Source organism: Meleagris gallopavo, chromosome 2 (genome assembly GCF_905368555.1).
Source record: "Meleagris gallopavo chromosome 2, MGAL_WU_HG_1.1, whole genome shotgun sequence".
Taxonomy (NCBI): domain Eukaryota; kingdom Metazoa; phylum Chordata; class Aves; order Galliformes; family Phasianidae; genus Meleagris; species Meleagris gallopavo.
Genome location: NC_139405.1, coordinates 33062128 through 33087581, shown reverse-complemented (window position 1 = coordinate 33087581; position 25454 = coordinate 33062128). Strand labels below are relative to the sequence as shown.

General features: G+C 43.3%; 1 protein-coding gene and 1 long non-coding RNA gene across 3 annotated transcripts in view; one reads left to right on the top strand and one right to left on the bottom strand.

Annotated features, from left to right (window-relative positions):
• Positions 1 to 1572: 1572 nt before the first annotated feature.
• SRD5A2 (steroid 5 alpha-reductase 2) lies at positions 1573 to 21320 on the bottom strand. Of its 2 annotated transcripts, none has more exons than XM_085219583.1 (5): positions 20958 to 21320; positions 6927 to 7090; positions 4075 to 4176; positions 3368 to 3518; positions 1573 to 2336 (listed from the first exon to the last, which is right to left on the bottom strand). In XM_085219583.1, exons 1-5 carry the CDS (start codon positions 21239 to 21241, stop codon positions 2282 to 2284), a joined length of 756 nt encoding a protein of 251 aa, XP_085075709.1. In that variant the 5' UTR covers positions 21242 to 21320; the 3' UTR covers positions 1573 to 2281. The 2 variants fall into 2 exon arrangements, with proteins under 2 accessions (XP_085075709.1, XP_085075710.1); XM_085219584.1 differs by having other exon boundaries at positions 1573 to 2861; positions 20958 to 21319.
• The window catches only part of LOC146544933 (uncharacterized), a 40272-nt gene continuing 34741 nt past the window's right edge, over positions 19924 to 25454 (top strand). The window contains exons 1-2 of the long non-coding RNA XR_014882120.1: positions 19924 to 22059; positions 23132 to 23231. This is a non-coding gene — a long non-coding RNA (uncharacterized LOC146544933). The remainder of the gene's footprint in view (positions 22060 to 23131; positions 23232 to 25454) is intronic.

The window sequence follows — 25454 nt, the reverse complement described above, 5'->3', positions numbered from 1 at the left end:
TGTGTTAGCTTTTGGCAGAATGAAAGGGCATTGCAAAGAAATTCAGAAAGGTGCCAGTATTCAAAACATTTTACAGTCAACTCTGAAATCATAGTATGTGCACATAACCTTCAGGGGCTTGAGCAGAAGGATATGAAAATATCCACTGTGTTTCTCTCCCAGAGACAAGCAGATCCTATCTTTCCTTATAAAAGTAGAAAATGAAAGAAATTAATAGGGAGCATTGTTACCCCACGTGTGCTCCCTGTGGCATTTCACACACAGCAGGGCAGACTGGTGTCCCCAGGGCAACCTCCAGCCCCACTGAGAAAATCTGTGTGGGGAGAGTTGTCTCTCCTCTCCATCATAGTTAACATCATCCATTGCTTGCGGATGGTTTAAAGCACGTGCAACCATCCTGCTCCCCCAAAACACCAAGGAGTGGGGCAGAAGGATAACACACTCTATTCCTGCCCACAGCCCTTTTCCATGCCTGTTCACAGCCCTTGACAGAGGATGGAATTACTCTGGCAAAGTGTTGGGCACCCTAAAGTGTGGTGAGTTTGGCTGATGCCGAGGCGTTGGACCTGCATGGCCCACACCCCCCTGCCTGCAAATAGCCCCCACTAGGACCTATCACCCGTGAATATCTGGGCCTGGTCAACCAGCAGTAACAGCCTAACTGATGAGGATATTTAAATCCTATTGACAAAATGGGCCTTGTATCAACTTTCCTTTGATATGGATGGGACAAGCTTGTGCAGTGGGACTTCGCAGTGGGGCAAAGTTAAACCTAGGCCAAATATTGAGCCAAGGTGACAGGAGCTCAGAAGAGAGTGGGTGAAGACATTTTAGATCAACAGTACCGAGCAAGAGAATATAAATTCAGGGAACCATTTGATTCTAAGAGCAGGGGTAGGTAAGAGGGATGAAGGAGTTTAGTCCAAAAGTGGGGCAGAGCTTGGTCACTTCTTTCTCTCTAGACCCAAGAAGTAAATAGAGGAGGCAGCAGGTAGGAACACTGGCACCTGCAGGCTATCTACTCTTCCACTGCTTGCAGGTTTAGGGGAAGAAGAAGCACAAGTAGGAGTCACCTGGACACTGGGGCTTGCAGTGAAAGCCTCAGGGCTGCCTAGGACAGGCAGCAGGCAAGGCTGGTCCCTCCTAGCTGAGCTCTGGCCACCACCAGCCACCTCGTCCCCCAGCACTGCAAGGGGAGCTCATGTCCCTGTGCATTTCCATGTGGAAAGCACAAGGAAGAAAACCAAAGGAAAATAAATTTGTGGTGCTAACGTGAAATTTGCAGCCCTGGCCACAACAATTTTTCTGTCGCATTATTTCATCTTGCCCTCACCTTTGCCTGCATGGCTCTTTGGTAAAGCATGCAGCTCTGCCATGTGCTTTACAGGGATCAGTGCAAGGGGATCCACCTTCCTAAGGCCACTCTGCTGCAGGATATGAGGACAATTAACAAGAGTAGCAAAACAGAGAGGGTTTGCCCAGAAGAAGGAAGCTAAGGTGAGCAGGGATGTGTAAGAAATGTCACAGAGGCTCGTTTCTGTAAACAGTAAATTATAGACCATCACAACTCTGTGCTTTACATAAATTTTATTGTGTTTCAGAGAAAATTACATACAGCCCATCAGGTTACTCTAGCAGCACGTAATATATTTAATATGTGGTCTGGTCTTTTTTTTTCCCCCGCCATTCAGCATAATTCTTAGCAGGATTTTGTGCTGCAAAGGGTAACTAAAACTATCAGTGTTTTCTGAAACATCTGTTCCTATTAAGGTTAATGATATTTTTTTCTCGAAAATTCCTAACTATATTCTAAAATTATGAAAAAACATACTGTGTGTCTTTGTGGAAATTCAATAATATCCGTGTATCATTTCCTAATAGGACTATCTGAAAACGTTCCTCTTAGACAAAATGTACTGCCAGTATCTGAGAATGTTTTCTTCAACCCAGAGCTTTTTATTTTCATTGTTTCTTTGTTATACGTCACAATTTCAAGTTTGTTTTTTTTTTTTAATGAATAAAAATTGAGTGTGTTTGAGTGAACAAATTGTTATTTTGAAAAGACCTCTGAATTTGCCAGAAGGTAAAAAACTTCTAATGCTGCTGCAACTATTTTAATGACATACATTTAAAAAAAAGAATTCTGATGAGTAAATATTAATTGTCTAGCAGTGAGAAGGGTATTACTCAAGGAAGTAAAGCAGACATTGTGGTAGCTCAAGATGCTTGCACCTCCACATACTTCATGCTACTTCTGTGCCACAACACACTGCTCCCAGCCTCATGCCCACAAGTGTCCTCTTGTTGTGTCGTGGCTCTGGGAGCTAACTTTGCTTCTAGATGAAAAATAAAGGGTAGAGTTACTTTCTTGACAAAGGAGACCGCCACGAGGGCATATGTGCCACAGCATGAGGCAGGAAGAAGCAGGTGTGCAGAATGGTTTTAAATTGGAGTGACCCGAGACTTTCTCTTAAGTCATGGGCTTACTTTCTCCTTTTCCGCACTGTACTTTAGCCAGTGTTTTTTCTACGATGTCAATGGAGTCATACTAGTCATACTCATTTTCCACAGGTGGAACTCCACAGACAAGCAAGTACTTGGGGAGCCCCTCTAACCAAAACTGTCTGCAATATCCCCTGTATTTAATAACAAGAACTTCAGTTCTGTACGACCTTCTTGCCCATTACAACCCCAGGTTATCATTTGTACAATTATTTATAGTCAGACCTAACTTTAAAACTCGGAATTGGAAAAAGCCCTATAAAAATAGGATACAGAATCCATATCCAAGTCATTAAAAAACAAAAGGAATCAAGGCTTTCCTTGATTTTGGGTAGTCCGTAAATGTCTTGAGATAGTACCTGAAAGAGAACAAGCAAGAGAATGAAAGTGCGTACGAGTAAGAAAATTGCAGTTTCAATACAGCTCAGCTGAGGTACCTTAAAATGCCTCCAATCTACCTTGCTTTGCAACCTCTCTGTGTTACTCTGCAGAAGAACATTCCCGAGAGATTTACACTATTATTTAATGTGGGAATTCAGCGCACAGGAGCACGTCTATTCCAAAGTGCTGCAAGGGTGCAGCACTTCTCTCTCAGGAGAAGTTGTGTTTATCAGGCTCAGTGACAAGATGTCTTAATGTGGAAGGAGTAGTGATGTAAGTAGAGCTACTTAAATGACCATCAGTCCCATTTAACAATTTTCCCAGTGCACTGCTGTACTTTCATCCAGTTGCAAACAGGCTAATATGCTTCTTGTATATAGCATTAAATTTCAGTTTCATTTTGGATTCCAGCCCTGTCCCTCCCTGGCATTTTGCAAAATGTGTTCCATGAGCAAGAGGCAGGAAGCTGTTTGAGTTTTGATACCTGTGATGGTGGTAAGCACGGGGCCCAATGCAGCAAAGAGTGAAAAAGGCAAAGGTGAAGGCTGGTAAGGACCAGGTAGCGATGGCAAAACCAAACCATTCCACGATTTCTCCAAAGTAGTTGGCTCCAGAAACATAAGTGAACAGCCCCCCTGAAATGAAAGACAAAATATGCAATTTTTATGTCATCTTATGCACATGGAATTTTTCTTTCCTTAAGGTCAGCAACTGAATACTCTACCTTTCTTATTCAGAAATCATGAGAGAAACTTAAAATGACTTCCCTGAAGCCAGGACAAACTACAAAGAAGGATACTGTACAAGAATCAGAGGTTATTCTAACCAAGAGGTTTTCAGCACCTTCACAATTGTTTATTTTCATTTGGAAATGGAAAAACTTAAGAAAGCCATTATTAGAATTACATAAACGCCAGTTATTAACATCTCCACTACCTCCGGGGAATACAAAATCTGGATCTCAGTTTAATATCTTAGCTAATCACAGCAAGAGGAAATTAGGTGCTGGAGGTGAAAAATGGGGCAGAGGTAGTGATGGTTGAGGAGATATGAGCATCCAAAGCAAGCCAGCAGGAGTCAACACCAAAAGAGTGTCCTGGATCTCCATCCACGTTTCTCTACAGAACCAGGCATTTCCTGGTTCATAGCTCTGACCTACATCCTGCCTTTCTCACTAAGACGAAAACATACCTTGAGGAATCTTGTAAGTTACTTCCCCAGGTTTTCTCAGCTGGCGCAGTAAGAGATCACTGTGAATGTTGATTCCCATTCCCAGAAGAAATAAGAGGAGGCCTTTGAAAGAGAAATGGGAAATGGATTAGAAAGATAGCTCCTGGTCTACCCCATTATCCCTGCACAAGGAATACAAGAACACGTGAGGTTTATCTTTGGAGCAGGCAGATATGAGGCCTAATGTGATGTGGGTGAATTTTTCTCTAGTCAAAAGATGCACAGCTACTGAGAATGTTACAGATCCCCAGAAATACGAGTGAATGATGATAAGGTAAACATGTATCTCTGTGTCAGCTATGAGATCACCTATCCTGGAGAGCTTCAGTGTGGACACCATCTCTGCATATTAAGATGACCCCTTGAGCAGACTGTTCTGTCAGGCTGACCAGAACACTTTCATCTAGTGCGAGAAAAAGCCAAATTTCTCACCTGGCCACCGTCATCAAACAGCACAGAATCGTAGAATGGCTTGGGTTGGAAGGAACATTAAAACTCATTCAGTCTCAACTCCCAGGCATTGGCAGGGCTGCTCCCCACCAGCTCAGGCTGCCCAGGACCCCATACAACCTTGCCTTGAGTGCCTCCAGGGATGGGGCATCACAGCTTCTCTGGGCAGCATTGCTCAGGCCTCACCTCCCTTTGAGTAAAAAACTTCTTCCTAACATCTAATATAAACCTCTCCTCTTTAAATTTAAATTAATTAATTTAATTTTAATTTAATTTAAAGAAATTTTAAATTCCCCCTTGTCCCATCACTGTCAGATCATGTAAAAAGTCAGCCTTTCTCCTGTTTATAAGCTCCCTTATTGCACTGAATGGCCACAACCAGGTGTCCCCAGAGCCTCTTCTTCTCCAGGCTGAACAAGCACAGCTCCTTCAGCCTCTCTTTGCAGGAGATATGCTACAGCCCTTTGATCGTCTTTGTGGTAGTCACTGAACATCAAAAGGGAGGGAAAAATGATGTGTGCATCAGAGATGTGCATGTTCCAAAACCAAATCAAGATTCTATTTTCATGAAGGACATGGAGAAGGTAGCTTCCAAGAGGCTATCATAGAAAGAAAGACTGAAATGTCAAGAAAAATCTCTGCACGCAGGTCTGTAGATTCTGTGGTTGCTCATCAGGTTTTCTGCCACCGTGCTCTGGTATATCTGTATGTCCCATTCTCAGCCAAAGAACAGAGCTTCATGGTATTGTGTGCTACCAGCTGGAGCAGCAGATGTGAGGATAGTCTGCTGCTGCCAATTCTTTTCTACTGCCTACGGGAGGCCTCTGTGTTCCTTCTTGGGTCCCACAAGTGGGTACATTAATGATCTAGAAAATGAGTCATTCAAGAAAGGCCAGGGGGAGCCCGAGCAGCAGCTATGTATTCACAGTCCCCAGAGATATTAGGCAGCCAGGTATTGGATGGGCCAGGTAGGGTTGGGAGAGGGAGGGGGGCAGGGATGGACAGCATCACAGAAAAGAGAAAAGCTGTGAAAAGAGAAGCTCAGAGAACACAAACTTATCTAGCACATCATCAGTACAAGGAGAGGAACCTACAACCCGGGGCTGCTCAGTCCACCACAAGTCAGGCAATTTGGACAGAGCTGTGGGCATGAACATGGAGCAACCGCTCACTTGCTGAAGACTGCTGGCAGTTTCTGGCCAGAGAGATTCACTGAGCAGATTCTGTTTAGCTGAAAAACTAGATTGAGGAACTCTGCAGGTGACATGCCCTACATTTCATGCCACATTAATCACTGAGAAAACCACATCTGACAGTGATTAGGAAGGCAGAAATCAAGTAGAGGTGGTGTGTGCTAAGCAGCAGAGCAAAAAACAAAGTTCTTGTAAAACCTCAGCACTCCCAGTAGTAACAGAAAGTTGAGAAGTTGTAGAAGAGAAATACATTGTTTTAACTTGATATTTTAAGGACCACCACTACTGTTTTCTCATTAGTTCTTTGTTCTCATCACACACATATATATGTATATTTATTATCAAAATTAAATAATGCAGTGTGTTCTTTGATGGCTATAGGAGCTGTTGCTACACAGTGTCCAGGGTTTTTAAGATGGGATGCTGTGAGTTAAGACTGAACTTTTATCCACTGCTTTTAACAGAGTATGGAATATACCTTGGTTATTTTGTACTTGCTGTATGCAAAACACTTCTTCTTACCTCCCTGTTCAATTTTATTTCTGTGTCTGTATTTAAAAACCATCCTCTGCACAGCAGCAACTGTGTAATGCACCTAGCTGCCCTCGCTCAGTTATTCTCCCTAGGCTTTTACAGGGTGAAGTTCAGCTAGGCTATTAAATTACAGAACATAAGAACCTTATTAACATACAACCAGACCGTGCATGATCTCTAATCTGCCCATGTGCCCTACACAAGAAAAAAGAACCCTTTGTCTCTAAAGCCCCATTTATGCTGAGGCTTTGCGCTCTGTCAGTCAGAATGGCTGCATTGAGTGCACACCTCCCTGGCAGAGAGAGAAAGCCACAGTTTACCATGCACAGGGCCACTGTTTAGTGGACATCTGGCCGAGCAATTGCACATTCCTGCTCAAGTGGCATCAGAAAAGCAAGGTTGGTGACTTGAGACTGTGTTCCAATACCCTACGTCGTAATCCTTCAGTGGTGGCTTCCTAGCAAGAATAAATGTCACCGCACATTCAGTTGTTTTATTTGGGCCAGCAGGCAGCTTTCATGTCGATTTCCATCACAACTGATCTGACTCACATGTTCAGTGAAGATTAGGATGTAATTCAAAGCGCTGACAAATTGCTTGGAGATTAGATCTAGGGAATCCTGCAGCTGTAATTACCTGATGTAAATCGGATGTCGGTGCACCAATCCGTTGGGTATTCAGCACAGTAGATCAGGTAGTATCCCTGGAGGAAGCCATTATAGATACAGAATAATGTGCCAAAGAAAAGCAATTGCAGCGGGAAAGGCCTGCCTCTAGTGAAGAAGGGGTAAATAAATGTCCTAAGGTAGATAAGAAAACAAAGTCAGCACATTTCACGATGACAGCATATTTGCAATTTCCCTGCTGGAGGAAGAAAAACCTTAACAAAACACAAAGTATGAAAAAGTCAGTAAACATTAAGAAATTGAAAACAACTGTAAGAAAGCAAGACAACAACAAATGGGAATCAAGAAAAATACTGCCCATATCCACATTTTTCTGGTCCTTTGAGATGGAACACAGGAAGCTGGAAATCTCACCCAGAATTGCTGTGGCCTCAAGAATGTCTCTCTGCCTTCCTTTTCCCTTGCTGGTAGCAGGAGGAACTTGAACCACAAACAGCACATACTAAGATCTTGGCTGCCCTTTGCTACAGAGAGGGGCAGTGCCAACTACAATATCCATTTCCCAAAAGAGCCACAAGCACTATGGAGGAGCTTCCGTATGGAAGAGATGCTCCTGACCCTACCACCAAGACTGCTCTCAGGGTTGGCCATGCCCCTTCACCAGGTGCTTAATCACTGGTTCAGGCCTGTACAGTAGGGTACTCACAAAGGGAGACTTGGAGAATATAAATTGTACAGAAGACAGAAAAAACAACCGTGAAATGTGACTTTTGGAAAGGAGTTTACACAGTGGATTTGAGTGAGATTCTTCGTCAAAAACAGGTATGCGTGTGAACCTTTCAATTTCTCTAGCTGAGGTGGTCAGAAGTTCCTGCCCTAGCTTCAACCATTCCTAGCATGAGGAGGCATTTCTCAGCTTCCAGAATATGCTGTGGCAGTATAAAGGCTACAAGCCCTTCAAAGATGCCTCATCCAGCAGTACAAGGAAGGAAAAAAAAAAATCACATGGTCTCTCTAACATGAACACCATGTGTGCAGGACAGAAGAAAGTTGCGTGCACAGTGTACGCACAATCTCAGGGGATGCCAATTATTTATTTATTTATTCAGTAGAGGGAATGAAATCCTGATATCAGTGAAATTCTGCCTCACAGCACTTCTGAAATTCCACATCAGGATTTCATTGAAGAATCCATGTTGTGGAACAATTTTTCCAGGGAAATCTGCTTGAATAAATCTGGAGGTCAGACTCAGTTCTCTGTATCTGAACAGTGCCAGAAGTTTCTGTTTTAATACAACACTTGTCAATTTGAATTGTGGGCCCACAGACTATTCCTGTTGGGTTTTGATAAAGCAACTGAAATAAAATGAGGACGTTTGATAGGATTAAATAGTACACGGAAGAGTTTGCATCACTGCTGAGATTATTTTGCCCTCTGCAAATCAAAAGAGGCTCAGAGGGCACCACTTTAGAGGAGCAGATCAAAAATTGGCCTTTTGGATTTAGACCTATGACAAATTTGACCTTTTTCTTCCCGTGCAATATTGATGACTAATCCTTTTGTCTTTTATCATCTTTACTGGCCAAATGCACTGCATCTGACTAAACCATTGCCAGCAGTTTCCTTTAAAATGAATGAATAATAAATTATTCATCTTCTTTACTGTCATTTCTTATCCAGACCAGCATATTTCAAAGAGAAAATGATATGTAATTTGCGTCAAATTTCTGCTTACATGGAGCATACCAGCTCCCTTGGAAACAGGAGAGACTCTCACCTGAACTGAGGAAAAAACCACATGCAGAACATCCTACTTCCAGGTTCCTCCAAAGATCTCTGGACAAATTTTTAATCACTATAGTTTAAGGAATAAGAAGGATATACACTTGACTGACAAGCTCACAGTCCAGCTGTGTAAGACAATGGTAAACCCTTCATGTCAGGTTCATTTCTGAGTATTCTATCTAAAACAAAGTTCTCAGTCTATAATCACTGAGCTACTTGTGGCCCATGTACAAAATTCATTCAACTTGAAGCCTGTTCACAAGAACACCCTTTTTTTGCAGTCTCTTAGGAGCAGGTTCAGGACTGAATGAAGGCTTCTTGTAGGAGCACTCACCTTTCCTGGGGAAGGGATGCAGGCACAAATCTGATCGAGGGATGGGAGGAGGAATGAAGAAACCCTGAGACAGACAGCACCATGTCTGGGTTTCAGGAGTCCTTGAGAGAAAGTGATGGAGAGTAGGACGCCTGGGCAGCATTGACTGAGTGAAAGACAGCAGAAATGGGAAAGGATTCAGAGTTGCAAAATAAGAAGAGACCTGGAAGAGATTTCCATTCTGCACCACTGGAGCTGCTGAATTAAGAGCAGAGATTAAAGTTAAAAAATAACACTGAATATGAGAAAATAATCTGTTTGGGGGAGCTGAATAACTGTGCGCAAATGTTCTCATGATACTGAAAGGAAGCAAGTTCAAATGTAATTAATAAACATAATGAAATTAATAAACTTAATACAATACACAAACAACACTGGAAGAAAAAGGGAGATAGCCACAGGTTATAAATAAAGGCAAGTCCTTTAATAAAGAGGAGAAAAAGTCTAGGGCTTTGGAATGCATATTCATCCTCATATTTCGGGGGATAATACACATTCCAATTCAGGGAGGCAGAAGGCAGCATCTCCCCTGGATGGCTGACCACCATTTACTGCACTTTCTTTTGAAAGACTTTTGCCAAGGCAGGCACTGACTGTGATGGGCCCCTACTCTAACCCAGCAAGGTAACTTCAGGGCTTCATTGTGGCTCATGCCTCATCTAAGAACAATACACACAAATTGAGCAAGTTCAGAATGGTGGAGTTAACTCCTCAGAATAGAAAAGTGTTTAACACCAGCAAAGCTATGAGCAAAGCTCCAGAGAGAAACTATCCCAGGAAGGCTGACACCATGGATTGCAGTTAAAGGGGTTAAGCAATAGCGCTCAACTTCCCAGTCACACAGCTTAATGCAGAGTTCAGGTTGAATTCTTGGTGCTGGATCAGAAAAGCTCAGCTGCTTACAATTGCATGTGAATGAAGTGAGATTATAGCAAGAAATCTACAATAATTTGCAAAACCACGTGTGTCTGATGCGAGTGCCTAAAAACAAAATGCTGCTTCTACATTACTATCAATTATTGATGGAAAAGAAAAAAGAAAAAAGAAAAGAAAAAAGATCCATTTGGCTGCAGAAAAATCTAAGGAATCTGGGCAGCATAATGCTAAATTCCAGCACTACAAAAGCCTAAAGTCAGTCATTCTGGCAATCTACGACTAGCCAGAATTTGTAACACGATTGTTAGAAATTTTAGGTATGCTATATGGTTAGCATAGTGAGAAGGATATATACAGTATAAGAATGAAAGTGAGTTCTTTTCGCATAGTTGCATGCAGGAACTATTAGATGTGCTATACTTAATACAATACTTGTTGTTGAAAAAAAGAAAGGAAAAGAACAGGACCTAATAATGGGGATTTGTTTTTAATTGGTGAGGAAGGACTGGGTTGTCTTGACTCCAAAGAACAAATTTTTGCTCTTGTAAATTCATTACAACAGCAACCAGGTTTCAAAAGCATTTTGAAAGCCGATGTACAAATTGTTTCCTTGCTTCTCTTGTCTTCCAATATTTCTGAAACCGTCACTGCAAAAATCTGGTATCTTCCAGTGATTAACAGCCTCTTAGAACCAAAAAAGGAGATTTCTTCCTTTTCACAGTTCGAAAAAGGCACTAAATTGTGAAAAATGTTGAATCTGTGGTCTTTCCTAATGGCTTTAGCAGGTAGAGCAGTAAGTCCCAAACTTCAATTACTATGCATTTTCTAAAGGGAAGCCAAGAACAAAGTTCTTGGGCTTGGTGCATTAGCAGGCTGCACCAGCAAGTCACAGTCAGTCAGCAAGCTACAGTCAGTGTACAGTTAAAGTAATATATTTGTTTCTCAAAGGTTTCCATTTTGAAGAACAAAATATGGTTTTCAAAATATTTTGCTCTTTAATAACCAAAGGATACCACCAAAGGTGGAGCTAATAAAGCAAAGGAACTATTGCTTGAGTACAGATCACTCCTGGAATCAAGACTGTCCCAAATGGACACGCGGTTTGATCACAGAGACTACATAGCAAAGTATCAGAGTCCACAACTTACGATATGATGAACATTTGTTTAAAAAACCAAATGCTTTTGTTTGTAACAGCCTCCTTGTCCGGGAAAAATAAAATAATAATAAAAAAAAGGCTGTTTTTAATATGTTTGTGGTTGGCACAATTCTGGGTGATACTGAGCTACTGAGCACACTAAGAGTGAGAAATAGATTTAACAACAATCCTGAAATACTGGTTTCGTGTTTTTAAAAATCAGTTTGGCTCAGTGAAGACAATGGCAAAGAACAACTCTTGGGCAAGTCTGACAAAACATAAAAGGTGAGCTGGAGAACTGGCTGGATGGAGGAAGGAACGCTGGTAGGTATCTTAGCATGACCTGAGAGTGTCAGGGTATGTTAAGAAAGCAAATGTTAAAATGTGATGTGGAAACTGAATTGCTAATGGAGGCACCCAAATTAGTTCCTCTTTGCATGGAACTAGTAGGAACTTACATTGTATGCAGCTGAACCCTGCACCTCATAAGAGACAAGGGCAAAGCCCAGAGAAAACAGCTGCGATCTGGGAAGTGTGACCTATGTAGGAAGACTGAAGGCCTCAAGGTTGTTTAACATGACTAATAAAAAACCTGTGGAAGACATTATAGCAAAGTACAGTTGTATAAAACTTTACTGCAAAGAAGGAAATATTAGCTGGAGGGTTTGAGGAATTTCCATCACTGTTTTTAAGGATGGGCTATACAAGCAGCCATCAGGAACAATCCTTAGGTTGATTCTCTTCCTTAATTCTCTGTAATTTGTTCAGCAATTGCAATTCCAGATTGTCACAGTCTTGATCATTATGGGGCACTGGAACTCATGCAGGTCTTTCCTGTCCTAAGGTCATCCTTACAGGCCAAAGCACTTAGAAGAAAATTCAAGGAACGGAGAATGGGAACTTGGAGCTATCTTGGTGAGAGGGAGACACTGACAGGGAGCTGGGGAGCAGCGATGAGATCTGGAATTAGCCAAGCAAAAGAAACCACAGCACAAACAAAACCTTTTGCCCAGGCTGCAGCCTGAACTCAATGCCCAGCCAGTTACCTCAGCTGAAACTCTAACTAATCTTGGTCCAGATTTAAAATTGTATGAGTGGTGGAGGACAGGACTAGGGTCAGCGTGACAAGATGTGGTTGTACCCAACCACAATATTTCATGCTTTTCTCTACTAATTGGTGGCATCTAAAGGACAGCAGCACTTAAAGATTACGAGAATGTCTGTTGTTTTATCTAAGCGATGGCGTGTCAAAGGCTTAGCCAGCCAAACCATATATTTCAGCAAGGTATCTCCCTCTTTTCTTCTCCAAAAATAACCACTTGATATTTATGAAGATAAATCACTTTGTTCCTATTGCTAAATTATGGTTGTCTGCCAAAAGAATGAAACATGTGCCAGAGCAACTTGACCAGACACTATTCTGTGCACTTCAAAAAGCTCACTGCTCCTCTGGCGCAGAGTTCAAAGAGTTCACAGAAGCTCGGAGTATGAGCAGAACAAAAGGACACATCTGCATGAAAAAATGGTACAAAATCGAAGGATGCACAAAACTGTGCTCTTACAACTGCACTTATGAGAGAAAGCTTAATTATTTTCCACAAGCAGTCCACATGGGGCTGAGAAACAGCCAAAGAAAATTAGACATTTAGAAAGCTAACCATCTCCAAAGCTACACGCTGGTCAGACTGTCTCCTACCAACATGCACTAGGCTTCATACCCGTTCAGAAAGCAGAAATGCAAGATATATTGAAAGCAGTCTTCAAGATACCCTTAATGATTTTTTTCCACTCCAGTAATTCTCTCTTATGCCTGAACTCCTGATCTTTCTCCATTTTGCGCTTCTAGCCTTCCTGAATTTGTCCTTTCTTTGTCCTTCTTTAGATTCTTTGCTTCCTTTACAGTTCCTCAGATTCTTTTGTTCACCTAGTTAATGTTTTTATCTCTTGCTAGCCAACAACTGCACTGTCTCTCTTTCATTGTAGTTCTTTCATGTTTGCCCCCCTTCCTTTGCAGTTATGGCTGAGTATCTTTATCAACAAAATGGTTTCTCCTGAGCATCCAAACGGGTCTTTGTCCCCTCTACAACAGACTTTCCGGATCCTATGGTAGGAAATGACTCCACAGTGACACAGGGTTCATGTAGTTTATACTGACTTGTACATGAAAATTCATTGTGCTGTATTAGAGGGCTGCTCTGAAAGTAATGCCACATATTTTACTATTTTGGCCTACAATTTCAGAGGTGGGTGTTGGTGCTATGACAGCAGAGGTTGAACCTTCCCACCAATATTCCATTACATGTTGTTGCTGTGAGACAGATGGCAGCAGAGGAGCAGAGGGGCAGTCTGACAGAATGGCATCTGGTATGGAACTGTGTATGAAGCAGAGGTGTGTTATTGAATTTCCCCATGCAGAAAAAACTACACTCACTGACATTCTGGCACTTGCTGAATGTTTCTGGAGACCAAACAGTGGATGTGAGCACAGTGAGGCAGTGAGTAGTGCATTTCAACTGTGGTGGAAATGACGTGAAAGATAAGCCACATTCTAGACAGTCATGCAGATCTTTACAAGGGCAGCATGCAGGCTCTTGTTCATTGGTGGTAGCTACTGATACTGACTATGCTGAAAAATAGCATTTTGTAGCAGAGGATTTACTCTATCAAATAGTTTAATTATGCTCTTTGTATCTGTTGTAGTTTCCATGGAAATAAATAGGAGGCATTACTACATATTTAACTCTGAATTTTGTTGGCTTTGCACAGCCTCCGTAGGTCACTCTAAACTACAAAACCCTTGCATAACCAGGACATATAACAGCACTGATCTATGCAGCTGCTTTAGCAGGGACTGTCCAGTATTTCCAGTAGCAGCACACCTGTGCGTATCAGGGGAAGTGAGGGCCTCCTGGTTTCCTCTCCCCCTGTCCTGAATGCCCATGTGATTGGTTTGTGTGGTATCTGGTGGAGGAGGTTTTCTAGTTTCCATCTTTAGCTGGGGAGACTGTCCACTCTGGGGAAGCTATGAGCATGTGCTTAGGGGCAGCAGGCTTACTGCTCCCATCTATGGAGAGCAGGCCCCAGCAGCTGTGTCTGGCACAGGAGATCACGGAGCAGGACAGATTTTGGGGGGCTATGAGAGACTGAGCTACAGACCTAGGGATATGAGTGCACAGGATGACAGAGAGCTTCTACCTGGGAATCTCAACCCTGAGTGAGGAGACTTGGCACATTTGGGTTGTTTATTCAGCTACATTAAGCAGTTTGAGACTGTGAGCTATGTGTTGCTGTTAAAAAAAAACAAATAGTGAGAAAACTGAGGTCATAATCTAATGCAGAGTTTCTCTAGCTCTGTTTTACAGATGCGCCTGTCAAAAACATTTTAAGGCCCTACCTTTGCTGAGAATGCTTCTGTCTTTCACCATGCAGCAGGATAATGGCAGAAGGATTTCTGACCATTTCACCACAGCCCACAGGATTCAAAAGTGCAGCACTGGGTCATCTTCCTTATTTCTTACTATGCAAGCGAATGCTCTGAGAAACTGAAAGATTCAGAATTAAACTTCTGCAGCAGTTGAGGCTTGTCACATGTTAGAAAATTCTTCTTCATAACCCTAATGACCAGAAACACTATATATTTTTTTCCAGGTTTGGAGCCTAGTGCTTTCTTGAAAAATAAGATTTCAAGCCTTTTTAGCAGACTTGTTCTCCGCACATATTCGAAAACAAAATTAGTTAAACAATAACAACATTTCAAATAATTTTTCATCTTTGACAGCTTTGCGCAGTCAGCTTAGTTAAAACAAATGTCTTGGGATAGTCTGATTAAAAACATGAAGTTTCATTCCACTTTTCAGACCAAACTCCGTCCTCAGCTGAATCTCTACTTCAAACTATTTCAAAAACAGCGAGGATGAATTTGATTTATGAAGGAAGACAGAAATTCAGAGACCCAAATATATCATTATGATGACAAAGCAGGAAAGAACTTGAACTCTTGGGGCCCACGCCGTGTCTGAAGTATAAAGTTATTACTCTGAAGTTATTAGTCTGAAGTATAAAATTATTAGTGTAATCATTTTTCCCAATAGACTATAGAAGCTGAAAATGGAAAACACCAGCAAAAAGCATGAAACTCCAACTTGCATGTCTAAAAATTAGAGAAAGTTTTTGAAACATCCTAAAGTCCCAGATTTGCACAGACTTGCATCCTGGGTCTTGAGGATTACTGAGCACGTTCAATTTAATTAATTTTAAATACCTCTGTTTATTGGCAGTATCCTGTCATTATAAGTCAGAATCTCAAACGTATCCTTCTAACAGCAGTTCAATCTGATCGATTTCTACAGCTGTTACACAGAAAGTCATTCTACTTCCAAAATGGTAAACAAATGATTATCATTTCTAAATCCTTAGGTTCACATCTTGAAGAACATTGGTTGAAATGTCTAAATCCAAAGTGCTTCTGAACCCGTATGACCTCTGGTCATCCGTGGCAGTACAGGTACAATGAGGAACAGAATCGGAAATGGCCAGGTCATGTCCCGAGTTTGCACTTACATTAAAATGATCAAAAGACTTAATATCCTCTAATATCCTGTAATAAAAAGAGCTACCGTAGGCTATCTCTGATTCACAATAGTCTTTGCTTCCTTCCAAAATACATATTACACGAGATTTCCTAGCAAGATTTCCTAGCACATAAAATTGCTATGTGAAGCACTCGTTACACAGAAAGCATCAGTGTTAGTGTCCTTTGCTCCCCAGATTTACACAGATACATTTTTAAAGACAAAGACTCCACCACCTACCTGGGCAGCCCATTCCAATGCCTAACCACTCCTCGAGTGAAGAAACTCTAGCTAACGTCTAAACTTGCCCTGAGACAACTTGAGGCCACTGTCTTGTTGCGTCTCAGTTGTCATCTGAGAAAAAAGACAAGCAGCCTCTTCTATGCAGCCTTCTTTGCAGAGAGTTGTAGAGCCATAGAGAGCGATGAGGTCTCCCCTCAGCCTCGCTTTCTCTAGAACAAACAGCTCCAGTTCCCCCAGCTGCTCCTCATAACTCTTTTTTTCTTATCAACATCCATCCCATGGGTGCCCAACCTTTTGGCTTGCCTAGGCCACACTGAGTGAATAGGAATTGTTTTGGGCTGTATAGATATAAGTTTCCCTGAAAGTAATGCCTTTTGTTTATTTCCATGGAAAATACAACAGATACAAAGAACAAAGTAACGCTATTTAGGAGAGCAAATTCTCAGCTACAAAACACTATTTTTCAACATAGTTGCCACCATTAGCTATGCATTTTTGCCAGTGACAAACTAGAGCCTGCAAACTACAGGCTGCAGTGAGCTCTCAAGGTGTTTCTCAGAGATTTTTAATGAAATTTTACTCTTCCTCTTTATCCTTGACAATCATTGTTCAAAATGTAATTAGGCCTTAGTAACACAGTGGGAATGGTGGGCATGACAGAGAATAGAAAGCAAGGGAACAGCACACAGTGGAACCCATCTGGGAAGAAAACTTTGGTTATAAATACAGAACCATAACAGTTTGCAAAGCTGCATGGTAATGACAAAACCACAAAAAAGCACAGAACAATTCACATCATGTAGAAATGTACTGAATAACAAGAATGCCATCTTGAAAAGATGTGAAGAAAGATAAAAGTCTGAGTTTCCTCCACCTATTTTCTTCCGTTCCAAGGGATATAAGGAAAATTTATTTTGGCACACTTCTGGCTGGGCAACAACCTCAGGTGTCTGTAATGTGAGGCCATTTTCCAGTGGAAAAAGAAAGTATAAATGAGCCCATATGTACTAACAGCAAGGAAGGCAATCAGATAGTGCTCTATTATGAGAGACTAACCAGGAGAGTATTTAGTAATGTTAGAGGAGTCTGCAATGAAGCAAACTCAATACCAGTTCACACATCATTGGATGTGTGAACACTTTACACTTCTGTGGCAAAGCATGCAAAGAAATTTTTTGGTTGACTACTTATGAAGGAACCTGACTGAAAACAGCAGTGAATCTAGTATTTTCACTCATGAGAAGAAATAGGATGTAGTTGGCATTACTGAAACTCACTGAGATGACTTGCAAAAAGTTAAATTCATGGACTGGGTAGGAGAGAGTGCATGAAAATGGTAGAGTGACCTTATGAACCAGTACAAAATACTTTCCCTGATTTTTTTAAAGGAGATCTTGATTTGTAGAAAACCAAGTACAGGCACACCAAATGGGTCACCTACAATCAAAGGGGGATGGGGAGCCAGCAGTCTCTGAAAGAGTGGGCCTCTTAGTGCCTTTCAGACTGACTTCAGTGCACTTCAAAAAGCAAATTTATTTTTTCTGCACTCACAGAGGAAAACATTCTATAGCTCAGACAGACAAGACTTTCCCCTTGTTACTGTTGAAGGTGACATCTCTTGTCGCTCTCTGTCTTTGTCACTTTTTATCCAATTCTGGTTCTAAGAGAAATGCAGTGTTAAGGTCTATAAGGAATTCCGTAGTGATGCCAACCTCTCATCCCCTTATTTCCTGTTTCCCCACTAAGTTCTTGAAGCGGGGCTGCAAATCGGAAGCGCAGCCAAAAGGCTTCCTTCTGCCACCTGACGGCTTCAGCTGCTCTTCCCACACAGCCCCTTTACAAACTACATTTCAAACCAAAATCCTTCATAAGTCACTTATGCCAAACAATTCCTGTACGCCCATCGTTTCCTGCTCGCGGCTGCTTTCCCCACAGACCGCTGCAGATGGCGGACTTGGCATTTACTGCTCTTCTCACTTTCTCCCTCCTTTCCTCTGCCTACCCGTGCGAAAGCGAAGCCGTGAGCTTACCTAAACCAGATGTGATAACGTTCCGATTTTTATGGGAGTTTGCTTTAGCGCCACGGGGCCATTTGGATTCGATTAAATTCCCACCGCGCTGCGGTAATCAAGAACGCGTCGAGGGAGCCGAGGAGCTGGCTAACCGAGGCCGGCAGTCAAAGAAGAGGGGACTGATGTGGGATTCCCCTGGCAGACTCAGCCAGGCCCCGGCTCTTCCCGAAGCCGCACGGCGCGCACCTTTTCCCGCCCGCCAAGAAGAAGGCGGCTGCAGCCTAGCGGCGGCAGAGGAAACAAGCAGGGCCGGCGGAGCTTAGTCCGGTTTAGGAACGGTTCCTCCGAACGTCGAGGCTACGGGACACCGCGTGCAAAAGCGGGACGCCCTCATTACGCCCGCTTAAGGCTGGTCCTAAATTTGTGAAAGGGTAACTTTATCCTGACAGACTGCGTGCCTGACGAAGTACGGCGTGTCAGGCGGGGTAATGCCCGCTCCTTACAGCTGGCACCGGGACACCAGATAAATCACCTCAATCCTTCACAAACTCCCTACCGTGTGCAGTAGCCAATTCATCAGAAATACGATACGTGCTCCTGTACTATCTGGATCACACAAGTGCAAGACGGAGGACCTGACAGCTCGGTAACAAGCAGGCTGAAAAATGATCTGATTTCTGTGAATGTTATCCCGCTCAGAAAATAAAATGGGATCCTTCAGGGCGCTTTAAATTAGTGCAGAGCAACAAATAGTAAGCATCACCAGGAGGAAATCAAGGGGAGTCAAATTCAAGCACATTTTAAACACGTCAAGTGACAGCGGAAGAGTTCACAAGACTAAACTACCAGAGGAAACAGCAGATTCTCTGTAAAATAGAGGATGGATTTTCTGTCTTCTCTCTCAGACCGAGACTGGGAGGTACTCAAATATCTGCTTCAGACAAACCCGAGTTCCTGAGGCAGCACAGCTGGATGGACAGAAAGGCAGAACAGCCAGCTCAGTGGCCCTGAAAAATCTCTGCTACAGTAATAGCCTGTGATATTCTGTAATATTCCTTCTGTAATATCCTTCTGTTTGAAACTGCCATTCCACCAGCACGTTAGGTGTAAGAGATCTGACAAAATTAGGAACAATAAGAGCTTCCCTGCAGAGACTAAGATGTCACTAAAATATCTAATGATATATGAGGAAACTTTTCTCTGTATAAAGGGGAGTATTTTCATTCAAGCGTAAAGTAATGCTGAAACACAAACGACAGGCAATGGGTAGGAAAAGTAGGAATAGCTTAGCGGGACATAAGTCAAAAGAACTGCAATAGGCTACCTCCACTGAGCTAATGTAACTTTATTATTGACCAATTGTATATTTTATTGTAATCAGGAAAGTGTCTAAAACCTGTTCACTTATTTCTAGTAAAGATAATCACTTGAAAAAATATAAAGATGAACAGTGGCTGTTATATCAAAGTGCTGAAGCTCTTCTCAAATACACCGGCGAAATGCCCTAAGCCAGAAAAACTCCTCGTATTCTCTTTTTCCTGCTCTTCTACATAACAATGTAGCACTGATACATAACACAGTACTTCAAATATTGATCGGTTTGAAAGCATCTCGGAATGGTTTGCTGTAAAGAATAACATCAGAGTGACACGCGATATTAGAAGCAAAATAGGTTGCTGTATAGACTTGGCTAAATAAGAGTTTTTACTTTTATAAGAGAATAAGTATTCCCTGGCCGCAGGTGAGAAGTGCCCCTAAATTATTTGAGAAAGAAAACGTAGGAAAACACGGGGCTTCTGCCCAAGCCCCGCAGCAACAACGGCAAGCAGAGCATGGCTGAGAGATGGGCGCGTAGCGGTAGGGCAGCACGTCTTTCATATGCCCGGCGGTGCTCATCCACCTCTGCTTCTGAAATAGCCAGAAACACACGAGCACAGCGGATTGCGTTAAACAAGATGTGCAACGCACCTATTTCTGGGAGCATAGCGTGCCTGCCACGGGTAGCATCCTCCAGCTTGTTTAGCACAGCAACAAAACGACGACGGCGGTGATGGTTAATACATCTGTCAAATATTTTAGCACTTGAAATCATTTTTTCCCCCTGGTTTAAATGCATTTCCCACAGCCAATATTTGTTTATTTCCGTCCCTCACTGCCTGTAGAGACACCGCAGTCAGACTTTCGACACTAAGATCGTGGGTGGATTGCAAAGAATCATTTAGGGACCATTATTCCTTGCATGATTTTTAATTCTAGGAAGGAAAAGAAAAAATATAGAAATAGGAATTTGGATTTTTAAAAGAAGAAGAAGAAGAAAAACCTGCAGAGAAAGGTTTTGCTGCAGAAGCTCTTCACCCTGCCGTGCAGAGTGACACGGGGCAGTCGCCGCTTGTGAGAAGGCCGTTTTTTCGTAAGCGGGAAATCATTGAAATGCCGCGTGAGATCCGCGGCAGACGAAAGCGCGAGCGCAGGTAAAGCCGGCGCTGCTCCAAGCTGCAGAAGGGCCCATCGCCGCGCTGCGCTGAGCGCGCTTCGGAACCGCGTCCCGCCGCCTGCAGAACCCGACGGCAACCGCGGGGCTGTGCCGCGCTGCCCGCGCTGCCACCGACGGAGGGTCGCGGCTTTGTTCTTTGATGACAAGAACAAAGCTTGACGGCGTTCACCGACGTACGCACGACGGAATTTCTGACGCATACACGTACTGAATTTTACAGATCGGGACAAACCGCCGCTGCGGTGCCGCTCCGGGCCAGAGGAACCGCAGCGGCCGTTCTCCCCTCGGGGCCGCCCCCACGCGCGTCCCGCCCGCACCGAGGGCTTCGCACGCTCCTTTGCGTAACGTTTGCTTTCGTTTCGTTCCAAACTTCGCTCCGGCTTAGCGAAACCTCTCTTTCATTGCCGGAAAGAGCGGGGAGCATCTCCTCCTCGCCGAGCACTGGCTCCTTCCCGGCGGCGCCCGCCCCGCCGCGCCCACCGCACGCCTCCCTCCGCCCTCACGGACGGGCAGGTGCTCGCGGCCTCCTGCGGAGCGCCCGGCGGTACCTGTAGAAGTAGTGCCAGCAGAAGAGGCAGCAGAGCAAGCGGCAGCCCAGCGGCTCGAGACGGGGCGGGCTGCGCAGCGCCAGCAGCAGCGCGGGCACGAGGAAGGAGGGCAGCTCCTGCACGAACCAGGCGCAGCGCGCAGGCAGCCGGCCCCGCGGACGGCACAGCCGCTCCTCGTGCTTGCCGTAGCGGGACGGCACCCGCAGGTAAAGCGAGAGCTGCAGCAACGCCAGGGCGCCCAGCAGCGAGCTGAGTGCGAGCACCAGGCCGGGGAAGCACTGCATGCTGGGCGCGGGGCACCGAGGCGAACGGCCGTCGAGCGGTGCCGGCCGCGGTCTTATTAGAGCGGCGGCGGTCACCCCGCCCCGCCGCGCTGCCTCCCATCGCCCGGGCCCGTCAGAGGGCGCAGCCCCTCGCTTCCAGGCGCCCCGGGGGAGCTGCCCGCCTCCGGCCTTGACGCCGTCCTCGGGGAGCGGGATGCTAGCCGACAGCTACGGAGTAACGGGCGTGGGTACCGGCTCCCGCTCACACGGCCGCTACAAGCGTGAGCTTTGGAAGTCGAGCTCCCGCAGAAGGGCTGCCGGAACATCAAACCGCACAGGCACGGCGGCTCGAGTCCGTGAATTCCAGTTGCATCCGTGTCGTTGTGAAGAAAGCACTCAGCAAAAGGATGGACGCCGTGCAAACTACCGGAGAAGCCATCCTCGTGGAGGAGGAGTGGTACTGGCTGCGGTTATGTGCTAACATGAGATGCGAAAGGCTGAGGTTCAGCCTGTTTCAGGAGGTGCTGGAGAATGTGGCACTTGCCATCTCTCAGCTGTGTGTAAAAAAGAAAGCTGCTCTGGAGCTGAGCTGTGCAGATGTGCTAACCATAAAACAGAAATGAATCCATAGTAAAACAGTTGGACATGAGGACGTAGCATAATAAACAAGTTTCAGGGTGTTCTACTTCAGCTGGAGCACAAGTCTTATGAAGAGCAGCTGAGGGAACTGGGATTGTTCACTCTGGAGAAGAGGAGGCTCGGGGGAGACCTTATCGCTCTGTACAATTACCTGAAAGTGAATCATCCTCTTCTCCAAGATGACAGTCATATGATGAGAGGTAATGACCTGAAGTTGCACCAGGGGAGGTTCAGGTTAGATATTAGGAAAAACTCAGAAAGTGGTGAGGCAGTGGTACAGGCTGCCCACAGAGGTGGTGGAGTCATCATCCCTGGAGGTGCTCAGAAACTGTGTGGATGTGACACTGAGGGATATGGTTAGTGGGTATGGTGGGGATAGGTTGGTGGTTGGACTAGATAATCTGAGAGGTCTTCTCCAAACATATTGATTCTATGAATCTAAATGACCTCTGGTCTGATTCCATAGATTGAAGGCATGTTAGCAACAGAGAAACACATTATATATACTCATGGAATGTATCTTCTGGCTCAGTTTGATAAAAAACGAAGAAACAAACAAAACAAAACAAAACAAAAAAACAAACAGAACAAAACAAAACAGTGATGCACCTTGAGGCTGCTCATGAAGCAAATCAAAGCTCAGTAGTAGTTGGGTATGCTTGTGGAATTCACTTCAAAAGTATGCTCTGGATTCAAGCTAAAAAAGATGGGGAGACAGTGTAAAGACCAGAGGCCACAGTGCTGGTGGCTTCAGGCAGTCCTCTGATCTTGGTTGGATGCATCCAAGCTGGGTGAGCCTGATTCTCATTTATGTTGGTAGACATTGGGGTGGGAATTCACCTGATGTTTAAAAAGTGAGCTAGTTAGATAGAAACCTTCTCCAATCACATAGAAAAGATTCATTTCATCCTAAGGTAGAATGAAACATCAAATGTATCATAATCTAGAAAAACCTATTTCTTGTCAGAGATCTAAAGCCTTCCTGTGGACATATGTTCCCCTACGTGAAGGACCAGAGTGTTTATATTCATTGTTTGAAATAAATTGAATGAGTATCCATCCTATTCAACTGCCGGACAGAACTTCCTCAGCAATTCCTCCTTGACTAAGTTCCGCATCAGGGATTATGATGAGAAAGTGAAAGCAGTTTTGCAGAAGCATTCTGAGTATAGATCAGTGGGTTCTGAGAAGGCAAGGTACACTGCTGAAAGAGTGCGTGCTGTATAGCATCATTAAAACTGAATTTTAATATGAAGTTTATTTTTTCTACAGGTGCCTATACAGATGCTGGTTTCACCAGTCCAATGGAGTGCCAGGTGGTGAAGAATCTGCCCTGAAATGATCTTAAGCCAACACTATCACGTTACAAAAGGTAGCTCATACAGTTCAGACTTTTCTTCTAGTAAATTACTGATATTCAGAATGCTTTCTATGTCTTGGCAGTAAAAGTTTCATTGGAAATATTTTTTGAAAAAACATGGGAAAATGTACATTCTTAGCCCTGTTGTTTATCTGATAAGACTTCAGAACTCTTGGCTTATATATATATATTTTTTAAATTGAAGGGAAAAGCCCAACTCTTCTGAAGAATTGAATTGTAGGACATATAAAATGAGGTATGTCAGAGGTAGAAATTTAGGAGTAGGGATCATCTGAGAAGAAAAACTGTGTTGCTTATAAACCTAGAGGTCTGTTGATTTAAGAGGCTTTTAGGAAGAAAATCACAAGTGGAAATCAGGGTGGTTCTGTACTACTATCAGTCTCCTCCCTGAATTCAGGAGGTCTTCAAGAGCCATTATGGCCCGCTGCAGAATCACAGACTTGTTGGGGTGTAATGTTCCCAAAGCACAAGCCTTCTTTCTGACATGGCTGTGCCTTCTGAGAGCATCACGTGTGTCCCTGCTCTGGTAGCTCTGGATAAGAACAGTACAGTTCTGTTTGATTGTCTTTCTGCACCCAGAGAAGCTTCCTACCTGAGAACTCTTGTAAACCAGGAGAGCACAGTGGAAGTAAAAGATGATCTATCACTTTTCCCAAGAGGACCTGGTGCTTGGGAGTAGAGTAATACTAGGTGCACAGCCTGGCAGTTGCACACACATAACCTGTAGGAAGGACTGATGGATTAAGTTGTGAATGAGGGCAGAAGAGTATGCAACAATATAAACAGCTGCCCAAGGTGGCTCCCTACATCTCTGGAATTTATGTATGCACCAATGCGATTTTGAACAAATCTCTTTCTGGTACTGACTGGAATTCAGCTGGACTGGAGTTGAAAAATATTGGGACCCATCAGCTGCTGTAGCAATTTGCTTTACATCCTATGTATCCCCTGCTGAATAAGAAACTTTATTTACTTCTGGTCCTTTCTATTGTGCTATCCCCATATCATTTTTAATGCTGAAAGAACACAGAGTTCATAAGCTGATGCAGACTTTTCCCTCTGAGTCACAAGTAGACTTTTACTGTGTGACAGGAATTGTCATATTTTGATGCAAGAACTTGGATTGCTGTTACTTTGCATTTCAGACTTGAACTGGTGGGTGAAATTAGAAATATGAAAGAAAGAAAAAATCTTCATTTTCCTTTAGTCATGGTGTGGTGAAAGAGTAGGAACTAAACTAAGTATGGCTAATAAAAGTACATTTCTAAAGCACTGTTCTGTGAGTTGTGCAGGCAGGCATATAAAAGCAATTAGAACTGCAGAAGCATGCATTAACTTGGCTTGTGAATTTTAATAAATTAACCACTGCTCTTGTATTCCTGATGCTGAAGACAGTGTGAGAATCTCAGAAAACTATAAAATTATCACCAAATCCTGGTAGAAAGAAATCAGTATCCATTTTTGTGTTCTCATACGTGGAAGAGTCAGTGCTTGTAACTTGCAACGAGAGCTCCATTAGCAAATCTTCACTCTGTGGTCTCAATACTCTTCATTACATATGCTTACTTAGCATTAAGAAAATGCATAGAAATACTCATTTAAAGAAACAGAGTTTGGGTGAAAATATAGTAAAGGTAGGTCTTCAGGAAGACAGATTGCCTCGACATATGTGAACAAGGAGGAACGAGTTTCCTACAGGACTAACTTGAATCTAGTGCACACAGTTTTGCTGCAAAATGTTTTTAATATGATGTTTGCATCACTACTGGGATAAATCAAAACGGCTACAAAATGGGAGAGACATAATGTTTTAAGACTGGTTTTCTTTTTATTTCCATTTCTCGTGAGTGGTATTTATATAAATCAGCCACAGAACCAGATCCAGACCACCAGTTCTCTACTTTAACTGCTCTTACTTTATCGGGTAACATTCTTACTATGTTGGCTGTTTTTTTGTACTCTAATCTCTAAGAACACAGTTCTTTCAGCAGAGAGGGAAAGTACCTTTATACTCTCAAGGCCCAATCTATTTCAGTTCATTAGCATTACAATGTTTTAGCTAATTAATTTTACGAGGAGATTAGGGAACACCCTCAAGTTAACTGTCTTGCTCATTGAAGTCGGATCAGAAAATCACAGAATGAAAAGCAGGGGGAGCTTGAGGAGCACAAGTGAATCTTTCTCACCTAGTATCTGTTGTGAGCACCAACTCCA

Excerpts from the sequence above, each read along its gene's own strand:
- SRD5A2 (XM_085219584.1), bottom strand. The coding sequence starts at position 21,241 with ATGCAGTGCTTCCCCGGCCTGGTGCTCGCACTCAGCTCGCTGCTGGGC. Across the intron at positions 4,177-6,926 it reads CGACATCCGATTTACATCAG|GCCTCCTCTTATTTCTTCTG; the intron begins GTAATTACAGCT and ends TCTCTTTCAAAG. Across the intron at positions 2,862-3,367 it reads CGTGCTTACCACCATCACAG|GTACTATCTCAAGACATTTA; the intron begins GTATCAAAACTC and ends GTTCTCTTTCAG.